This window comes from Rosa rugosa, chromosome 4, assembly GCF_958449725.1.
Source record: "Rosa rugosa chromosome 4, drRosRugo1.1, whole genome shotgun sequence".
In the NCBI taxonomy this organism is placed as follows: Eukaryota; Viridiplantae; Streptophyta; class Magnoliopsida; order Rosales; family Rosaceae; genus Rosa; species Rosa rugosa.
Window position 1 is genome coordinate 14,415,385 of NC_084823.1, and position 10,768 is coordinate 14,426,152.

The following is a 10,768-nucleotide window of genomic DNA, read 5'->3' on the forward strand; positions in this document are numbered from 1 at the left end:
TCCGTTGCGTACCAGGGTAAAGCATCTCTGTTTTTCAAGTTTCATATTCCTTGTTATGAGTGTTCTTCTCCTTTAATGACTTGGTTGGTATTTCTGTCTTTCTTTTCTGTGGAATTGCAGATTGAAGGTGTTTAGGACCAAACACATCCACCAAAACGGTATACAGCCCCAGTTAATGTTTTTAATTAATGTTTTTAATCTAAAGCTCAAAACTAGTGGCAAAAAGCCCCAGTGTATATATGTCGATTAAGTTAATGCTACAGCCCCAAAAATATATATAGTTTAGTATAAGTCCCCAGTCCTCTATAGCTACTTCTCTCATCTAAGTTACTGTTTTCAATTGTGTGGACTCGTGCACATGCACTCCTTTTTGTATTTTTACTCTTTTTTGTTATGTGTTGCAGATGTCCTCTCAATCTCTGCAAGTTGGCCTAGGAAAAATGATACGGAAGCCTGCTACTGCAACAACAAGACCATCCAAATCAGCTTCTCAGCTACCATCACAACCAGCACTGAGACCAACTTCTTATGCAGCACCCATGCCACAACAACTGAACTGCCATTTGAAGAGCCACAAGTTGATCAACATCCTACAGCTCACAACTCAGGTAAAGATGTGAATGCATGTCACTTGTTATCCTTAACGATGGTTTGATATATAAGATATTAATTTCAGTTTCTATCTTCTCATTTTTTTTATCTAATCATGCAGAGAATTCCTCTACCCCTGCTGAATTGAAAAAAACACGTGGCAAAACAACTGGGAAAGGTATGATTGAGATGATTGCTAGCAATGGCAACAAGAAGGTGGAGATAGTATTTGACCAGGAGCATTGGGTCCCAAATACTGAGTACAGCAATAAGAAGTTCACTACCCCTATAGGGATTGAGGTTCGAAGTCGAGCTCCGGTATGTTACCGCGGATGGAATAAGATTCCAGGAAATATTAAGAGGACACTACGAGAGGGATTGACGGTAAGTTTAAGTCAATGGTTTAATGCAAAGTTAATATTTTTTGTTCCTAACATACTATATTATTTTTTATTCTTAATTAGATACACTTTGACGTGGAAATAGAACATTCAAAAATTATCTATTTTGTGGATGATAAGATGCGCTCGGCGTATACTCAATTCAAGTGGAAGTTGCACGATCACTACCAAAAATGTGGCACACCTGTTTGGGGACGAGCCACACTTCCTCCACCTGATCTATGGGGTGAGAGATCGACAGAGGAGTGGCATTGGCTATGTGATAAACTCTACACCGATCCAAAATATATTGTATGTATTCTTTACTCTTTTATTTTTTTCAAAATATTTTTATTGTTGAATGTTTTTTTAAAAGAAATAATATTACGGTTTTATGCTTTGATTAAAAATTTTAGAGTACATAATTAACCTCACAATATTTATAAAGGATAAATGCGAGAAGAATTCAACTAGCCGAAAGAGACAAAGGAGTACGCATCGTGGCGGAGCTATGCCTTTCATTCAACATGCTTTGAGGACAGCCAAGGTAAATTTAATGAGTTTCAAGTGAGTTAATTAAAATGTTATCTTGAATAATTGTTAATTTGGGAGATTTTTTTAAATTGCAGGAGGGCAATCCTTTGTCTTTCATAGACAATTGGGCAGCTATGTATCAAGATTCAAATAGCAATTGGGTTAGTGATGCTGCACGTGATAAATATGTAAGTATTGTTATCAATTTTGTTAAAGTCGTATTAGTTTTGGGAAAATAATTACTATTTAAATATATAAGTAAATAACATATTTATTTTTGTTTTTATATTTTATTTTTGTAGGATCGACTGAAAAATAAGAGAGAAGAGCATAAGGAGAAACTAACCCTGGAGGCACCAGAGGGTACTCCACCAGAATCTGTACAAGTTACTGCGCGTGATGAGATCAAGGACCAAAATATCGAGTTTCGAGGAAATTTCGATGGTCCCGGAAACGGAAATTTCGACGGAAATATCGAGGATATATCGATTTCGGTAAATAATTAAGAAAAATGATGGAAATTTGAAGAAAAACATGGAAATTTTAAGTGAAACTTTTAGATATGTTTATTTTATCAATTGTCTATTATATATAGAAAGAAAACCTTGAATAAACCTTGTTATATAGTAATTAATTTAAGATGAAACGGTAAATGCTGAATCGCTGATAACTGCTGGATTAACTTATTTTTGTTAATATCTCAATACTTTACTAATCTCCTATATAATGTAGGAGTATATTGAGATAATGTAGGAATGTATTAATTTAAGACACCAAAAAGTAAAAGCAATAAATGACTAAATGTCATTAATTAGAACTATAAAATAAATAATAAGAACTAAATGGTAATAAAATTAACACTAAGATTTTAGAGTGAAGAAGTAGTATCCATGAGAAGTGAAGAAAGGAACTAGTAGTTTTCTTTGGTGGAAGGTATGAAGATTATTTTCAACTATTTATAGAAGTTATAATTTGAAATGTTGTTGTCAAATTTTTGAACATTTAGTAAAAATAATTCAAGATAGTAATTGAGTGTTAGATAGTAAATGAATATATATCAGAATGTTGTGATTAACACACAAAAGCTTGTCCAGCCGAGTTGGCAAACCCTCTCAAAGGGTAATGGGAAGACCAAGGTTCGATCCTTGCTGTGTTGTTGTTGGCTTTTTGGCTTGAATTTCAAGCTAACCACTCATCCACCACGTGCTGGGCCCACAGATGTTAACTTTGCATGTGAGAGGGGATGGAATGTTCCGGAATTTTCTCAATTCTGGGGGATATTTCGAATCTATCCCGAAATATCGGGATATATCGGGAAATATCGAAAATATCGGCCGAAATTGTGATGGTATGGTGTGGATATATCGGGCCTTGAAAAAAACGAAATTTTCGACGAAATTTCGCCGATTTTTTCGATTTTTCAGTCCTTGGATGAGATTCCAATCATGGCTGAAGAGTGTGGAAGGAAGGGAAAAAGAGTTCGTGGTTTAGGCTCGTTTCCTCGCATGGAGCTTCCAACTGTTACATCTTCAACATCTGTGAGTTCTGAGATGAACGTAATGCAAGATAAAGTGAAGAAACTTGAATCAACTGTGGACACTATGCGGTCACAAAATGCACAGCTAATGACAATGTTGAAGAAGTTCATGATGAATAGCCAAGGCTGCTTTGTTGATACAGAAAACATTGACATGAATATCGTAGTACCCAACAGTGAAGAAGATGATGTCTTTGGAAGAGATGAAGACGGTGTCCAAAACAATGGAGATAATTCTGAAACAGAGGATTTGGAGGAAGATTTGTGATTCATAGTTATTTTTAGTAATTTTTGGATTAGGATTTAGCTAGTCTAGCTTGGCAAACAATTTTTCTTTTTATTAGCTATTATTATTTTTGGGTAAAATTTTGTAAACTCTATTTGATTTATGATTTAATAAATCTTTTATTATTATTAATAAATTAATTTTTTAAATATTCAAATTATTTTGAAATTTTTAAATAAATAATTATCAAATGAGACAAACAATCCAGCCTCATTTAAAGTCATTTGCAACAAAAATGATTCTTTTGCATATGTTGCAAATCATTATATGCAACATTAATTATATGCGATCTTGCCTATTATTTTTTTCAACAAATATTTAATCTTGCATTTTATATTTTCGACAACTATGCTAATTTGACATATCTTTATAAAGATATCGGAGACAATCCAGAGTTGTCGTAAAAAGACTAAATTTCTCGCTTAATTAAATATGCGACACCTTTGGGTTGTCACAACCAGTTGTCGCGTAATGTGTTTTACTGATTGTCAAAAGCGACGAAATAACAGGGTTGTTGTTTTTTCAATATGCAACGCAATAAGTTCCTCGACGAAATTATAGGAGACAAACAAGAAGCCTCGCATATAATTTTCTACAACAAATGCATATGTGTCACATATTAATATATGCAACAAAAATGAAACCTCGCAGTTATTTTTTGCAACAAAAAAAGTCTCGCATATAAATTTTTGATCAAACATATAAACCTCGCAGACGGAATATGCAACGTAAACAAGGTCTCCTATATTGGAAATTGTAACAAATATAAAGTCTCGCTTATAGCATTCTGTAACGCACTCTCTTGCCTTGCAAGATGTCATATGCGAGGAAAGAATTGCGTCACCAATTAAAAATGCAACAAACATCCAAACCTCGCATATGGAATATGCGACGTAAACAAAGCCTCGTATATTAAAAATAGTGACAAATATAAAGTCTCGCATATAGTTTTTGGTAACACATTTGTGAGTGTCACAATTTGTGATATGCGAGGAACCAATTGCGTCGCATATTGGAAAAGCGACAACCGTGTAATTTCGTCGCTTTTGACAATCAGTAAAACACATAAGGCGACAACTGGTTGCGACAACCCAAAGTCGTCGCATTTTCAATTCAGCGAGAAATTTTGACTTTTGACGACAACTTTGGGTTGTCGCTGATGACATTTTCTCTTGTAGTGTAACCACAACAGCAGAATTAGACTCAACCATAATATAGGTAGGCATTCTGTCCTAATGTCATTTCAACCCAATACACAAAGACCATAATCAGCCAAATGTTTCTCCTACACTTGGAAAAGAAACCACAAACCCAATCGATCTTCATCACTATTTCGAAGCAGCCTCTCGGCTGCTATGTGATAAAGTAATCTGGAGTTCACATCCAAAACCAATTGGCAATAGATAGAGTGGCCCAAATTCTTATAAACTTATAAGCAAACTCCAATTTTTTCCATGTGAGATGTATATATTCTCAACATGCCCCGCACGTGTGGTGAATTTTCAAGCTATACACGTGAACAACTTTAGGTGACATGGAGCTCGTGTGGCAGCGAGGCATGCACACGTGGAACAACCCGCTTTGATACTGTTTGAGCCCAAAAGTATTTTTGGCAAGATCCTTTTAGGGGGTTTAGTGTAGCGGGCCGATACATGTGGCCCAAAATTAAGTCTGCTTGGGTTTGGGTTACAGCTTCACCCATTCCGAGATCCATAAGGAAAACGAGCCCTAATTGGAATCAAGTAGCGGAGATTGAATAGGAAACTTCAATCAATAATCATTCTATGGCAAGGAACAGTCGAAACCCTAAGGTATAAATACTAGGTTTCAAGGACACAATAGACACAACTCTTCAATCAACTAATCGCACAGATTATCAAAGTCTCTCCAGAGCAACTTACCTTCAACCTAGTTGAAAACCAGCGAAGCAAGGGTAACGCCCTCGCAACCCAGCGAAGCTAAAGTCACGCTTTAGCAAACTCCTGCTTTCTCCTACTTCCCGGTGATTGCTCTGCTCAACCTACAACGTTGAGTATCGACTCGGTGACGCAAGAGATCACAACACAAGCCCTTATCCGTAAGGCAAGAAGTCATTTTCCGAAAGGCATAGAAAAGAACCTTGTGACGAGGTTGGTGCTCTCCTCGTCCACAGCGTTTGATTCAGAAGTCACGTCAAGGGACTCCCTGACGACTGCCCCGCCTGCGCACTCAAAAGAGACTGTTTTCAACCAGACTGATTTTGGAGCCAAACAGATACCACGAAAGATTGAAGAAGAAAAGCAAGAAAAACTAGAAAATTGAAAGAGAAAGGACTTGTATTGTAAACTATTGGCTCTGATATATCAAGAAAGAGTAGTAGCAGTAGAACTTATACCATGTGAGATTGCACAGATGAAAGCCACGTGTCTGATGTTGAGAATGTGTATAAATATAACTCCCACATTGGAAAAATATAACTTTGCTTATGGGTTTATAAGGGTTTGGGCCACTCCATCTATTGCCAATTGATTTTGGATGTGAACTCCAGATTACTTTATCATCTGATAGCTATAGGACACTAGACATATTAACATGCTTAAATACCCTGATTAAGTAACTAATTATAGACTGATTGAAAAGCTAATGGTGCCCTTAACACTATGGAACCATTTGATCGAAGACAATCTAGACCCATCAATATTAAGCTCTAGCTAGAGAACCATTTTGCTTTATGACAATTTGATACACCAAGAAACTATACTAATATTTGTCTTTGAACTGGAACTTTGTTTTTTTGTCAAGGTCTTTGAAATGTGATTGATAATTATTTTGCTTTCGTTATACCATATATAACCAGTGCCTAATTCTCTTTCTCAGTTGTCTTCTCTCACAAAGACTAAGATATCAGTACTATTGAGCTCTACACAGGATGTTAATAATCGAAAACACAGGGATGGCTCTGCGCTCCAACCCTAGCCTCCTAAAGCTTGGCCTCCTTGGCTTTGCGTTCCAACAATGGCGGCCGGCTACGGTCTCTGTCCTAAGCCATCTGCTGATGGCCCTCCAACGCCCACCTCGTGTGGAAACCACCCAATCTAACCCTCAAACCTTCATCATCTCTTTTGACTCTCGCCGGAATGAAGTGGATGAGGTGAATGAGATGGATTGGTGGTCTGATCCGTGGAGACCCAAGGCTCGGTGGGTGCGGAATCGTCTGGAGTAGTACTGAAGGAGGATTCAAGTTATTCTGTAATGGCGGACCATGAAACTTCAAATGAGTGGACCTATCTCTATATATATACCACCGTGGGTACTACCACATCTTCTTGTTCTGTCTGTAGATGGCAGCGGAAGGGTATGTAATGGTCACTCTTTGTTTAGGCTAACACAAATTTCTAGTAATTTGTTAACACTCCACGATTGTTATCTGGATGTATTACGATATGCTTGTAACCAAGCTCTATTGAGTTTCTATCTATAAAGTTATTTCCTTTGATTCAAAAAAAAAAGACTAAGATATCAGTAAGACATCACCAAACCCAAATCTGAAACACCAACTGCACCAAACCCACGTCCCAATTTCCTTGATTAACAAGACATCCATCATCATATTTGTAAAGAACTTCACCAAACCGCTTTATCTTTTATTTGAGAGTGTTTAAGACAAAAGAAGAAAAGACGTATATAAAGAACAGCAAAAGAAAAGCAACCGTTTCTTCCCGAGGTATAGATATGGTTTGCAATTTGAGTTTTTCAGATACACGTATTTCCGGAGATATATCATTAAACTGGTTAGGTAATTAAGAAAAGAAAGAGAAGCAACCGTTTCTTCTCAAAGTCCTAGATATATACATGTTTCCCCAACTAGTAAGTTAATAGCTAGCCTCTTTCTTGAACATATATAAAGGTCATTTTGTACTCCATACGTAGTTAGCAAAATGGTGGACATGGAGGTAAATATAGTTTGCAAAGATACTATCAAACCCGTAGCTGCTTCCTCGTCACTTCATTCCCATCAAAAACCTTGCAAGCTTTGCATCTTTGATCAGCTCATTCCAACAACTTATGTGCCTATGCTTTTCTTCTACCCCATTATTGACCCCAACTTCAACGTACCCCAGACCCTAGCCCATTTGAAAACCTCACTGTCACATACCCTTACTCAGTACTACCCATTTTCCGGGCGGACCAAAAACAACCTCTATATTCATAATTTTGATGCTGGTGTCCCCTACCTAGAGGCCCGAGTCAAATGTCACATGTTTGAGTTATTTGAGCTTCAAGAAATCGAGTTGCTCAACCGGTTTGTTCCGTTCCATCCATTTCGCAAGGAAACTGGATCTCCTGATCTGTTGCCCTTGATAGCATTTCAAGTCAGTGTTTTTGCTTGTGGTGGGATATCAATTGGGGTCTCTCTGTCTCACAAGATATTTGACGCACAAACGGCAAATATTTTCCTCAAGTCTTGGGCTTCTGTTTTTCGTAGGGATCATGAAGAAGCAATACAATCAAACCTTAATCTCTGCCAAGCGTCATCAACTTTTCCAGCAAGTGATAATTTACCACAAAAATATCTTAGTTTCATGGAGAGCACGTGGTTCGAGGAAAAGAAGTATGTTACAAGGAGATTTGTGTTTGATGCTAAAGCCATAGCCACATTACGTGATAAAGCAAAGAGCGAGCTTGTGCCCAATCCAACTCGTGTTGAGACACTCACTTGTTTTCTTTGGAAACATGCAACATTTGCTTCTAGACATGGTACGTACCAATACTATATCATTCATGCGTGCCATTACTTTGCTAGGTTATATTGGACATTTTTATGATACAATCATGTGTAATATAGACATATGCAATGAGTATTTTACTATTTTTAGACCTCAAAACAAGAATCTATTTTATTTTATCCAGGACCTTATTTAGGTTAAATAATTTTATTATTTTATATTTACCACTTTGATATAGTTGTCATTGACGCAAATGTATGATCAAGAAAGATGCATGTCTAATGAATCTCTATTCGTTTTTACCGACTTTTTTTTTTTTGGTCAAATAAGAAAAGGTTATGATTGTCGACATTTCTTTTAGCATCAATATTTAATGCATTGCGTCTTGGATATCATCATCAGGTGGTACATCACGAAGAGCATCCGTAGTAGCACATGCAGTGAACTTGAGGCGGCGACTGAAGCCACCAATGCCAGATGACGCCATTGGAAATCTATTTTGGTGGGCTACTGCAGTCTACAACCCTACTGATAAGGCAGAGACTACTGATGAGTTGTGTGATTTGTTGAAGATATTACATGAATCTCTCAATGGACTTGACCATGATCATTTTTTGGATACATTGCGCGGAGAAGAGGGACGTCGAGCCATTTTTGAATACCTCGATCAATTGTTGGAGGACATGGATTCCTTAGATCCAACACCAGAAATTTATGCGTTCACTAGCTGGATTAATATTCTCGATGAAATTGATTTTGGATGGGGAAAGCCATTTTGGATTGGGGTCATGGGAAAAGTTGGACCTGCCTTTAGGAACCTCACTGTGTTCGTCAAAACACAAAGGGATAACGGCATTGAAGCATGGGTGACCATGGATGAAAAGCAAATGTCTATAATGGAAAAAGATCCTCAATTTTTAGCATTTGCTTCTCCAAACCCGCGCATTTTAAATGTATGACGTGCGTATACATGTTCATCTATACATATGGGATATATATGCATGACGAATGATTTAGAAACATACTAAAATGATTGTGATGATGAACAAATAATTTTCGAGTGTAATATTCCTGCGTTCTGATAAACTATCTGCCATGGCCTCCGAATATATACATACTCCAGTAGTATTACATCTTGTTTAAACCTAATTTACTGTCATTTAAGTTTCGTGTAAACCTTAAGGTTATATAAGGCATTGTGATTTTCACGTAATACCTCATTTCGCAAATAAAAGCATTTAATTCCTTTCAAATATATTAGCAGCTTGCATGTATGCATCTGATATACCAGCGTCGTTCACATTCCCTAGCCTTGACCTTAATTATCAACAGTACTTACTGGTGAACAATGATCATTTCAAGTAATTAATTACTTAAGACGCTCAGATATATATAGAGGGTTTTAAATATTTCTCAAAGAAGAAAGATGACCAAGAAGTGAAATAAATTTCACTCCTTTGAAGTGGAGACAAAAAGAGTAAGCAGCTTCAAGAAAGGGGATATAGGTACTCTTCTATCTGTATATATTTGTTTTCCATTTCAAATTTTCAACCACTCCAAGCCAGACAATATAATAATTAAAGATTCCAGCTCTTTATCCTCTATTTCAATTATCAAAATGAGAGCAAGAAAATTACAAAGGAGGAGTCAAGTCCTTGGGTAAAATGAATACAAATAAAATGATAAGTGTAGATTTTAGACTACTACACTTACGTAATTATGTATGTACGTACTAATTAGTTTCAGACTGATTTTGCCTGACACAAATATTGCCTTCAATTCGCTGGACGACGGTCTCTATGTTCCTTACCGAAACCAAGGTCTCCCTGATATCCCTTGTTTTCTGTAGTTCCAGTAGATGCAAGAGCGCGTGCAGAGATTTATCGAGTCGATGAAGTCGGGTGGTGTATCTATACTTTTTGCAGAAACTCCAGGCACCAACTTTGGAGCACTTTCGAACCAGATCTCTTCCCTCCTCAATATGCATTTTCAAGTCCTGCAGTTCATCCATTGGCTGATTCAATACCTTGTTATATTCCGCTATCTCGTCGATCACTGGTTTCAGACAGTCGAGCGTCAGCTTCACATCTCTCACATGGACCTTGAACATCATCATCTTCTCCACCGGCCACTTCTATAACACCGTCAAATTAAGTATCAAACATATATTGAGCACCAGGGGCTGGGATTGAGAAGCTAGAAGGAAGAATCATTGATTTGGTAGAAAGAGGAGGAGTGAAGAGTGGGATATATATGCGTTGGAACGGGAACCACCGAAGAAGAGAAGAAAAAGCATGCCTGCGATGGCTTCTGCTTTTTCAAAGAAAAAGCCGATGCTTATTGAAAAAGCAGGCTGAGGTGTCATTTACCAAACACTAATATGTCCTTTGCTTATAAGCACAGGAGCTAAAAAGCTCCCCCAAACGCACCCAAAGTTCGTTGAACAGTGATTTACAAACGTATCAGAATAATTTTTTTTTTTGGTGTGAAAAAGAGTTAAAGGACAGTGTTTTGCCGCGTGTACGTGTCGGAATGCAGCATTGACTACAAAGTTGACAGCGCGCTTTAATCAGCTCTGCGCTGTGTTTTGGACATTTTGTAGTGTAGTGTTGTGGGCTTTTTCTACGCAAGTTCCCGCCAATTTGTCCAGCAAATCAGAGTAAGTGGACAAAAGAGAGCATAAGCTCTTTAGGACAATTTCCTATTTCTTCAAGCGACATTCCTTCATATTTTC

At 37.3% G+C, this 10,768-nt stretch overlaps 2 protein-coding genes across 2 annotated transcripts; both read left to right on the forward strand.

Moving 5' to 3' along the window:
- The first annotated feature begins 228 nt into the window (after positions 1-228).
- LOC133744388 (uncharacterized) lies at positions 229-2,253 on the forward strand. Its single transcript, XM_062172506.1, has 7 exons — positions 229-608; positions 713-975; positions 1,056-1,283; positions 1,420-1,518; positions 1,601-1,693; positions 1,808-1,929; positions 2,238-2,253. The coding sequence occupies exons 1-7, from the start codon at positions 359-361 to the stop codon at positions 2,251-2,253; spliced, it is 1,071 nt and encodes a 356-aa protein (XP_062028490.1). The 5' UTR covers positions 229-358.
- Positions 2,254-7,245: 4,992 nt separating this feature from the next.
- Positions 7,246-9,143, forward strand: LOC133744389 (stemmadenine O-acetyltransferase-like). Its single transcript, XM_062172507.1, has 2 exons — positions 7,246-8,065; positions 8,437-9,143. The coding sequence occupies exons 1-2, from the start codon at positions 7,246-7,248 to the stop codon at positions 8,991-8,993; spliced, it is 1,377 nt and encodes a 458-aa protein (XP_062028491.1). The 3' UTR covers positions 8,994-9,143.
- Positions 9,144-10,768: the final 1,625 nt, after the last annotated feature.

Bases quoted from the DNA above. Each gene is read 5' to 3' on its own strand.
- LOC133744388 (XM_062172506.1), top strand. From the start codon at position 359: ATGCACTCCTTTTTGTATTTTTACTCTTTTTTGTTATGTGTTGCAGAT. The intron at 1,284-1,419 runs GTATGTATTCTT...ATATTTATAAAG, and splicing joins ACACCGATCCAAAATATATT to GATAAATGCGAGAAGAATTC. The intron at 1,519-1,600 runs GTAAATTTAATG...TTTAAATTGCAG, and splicing joins ATGCTTTGAGGACAGCCAAG to GAGGGCAATCCTTTGTCTTT.
- LOC133744389 (XM_062172507.1), top strand. From the start codon at position 7,246: ATGGTGGACATGGAGGTAAATATAGTTTGCAAAGATACTATCAAACCC. The intron at 8,066-8,436 runs GTACGTACCAAT...TATCATCATCAG, and splicing joins AACATTTGCTTCTAGACATG to GTGGTACATCACGAAGAGCA.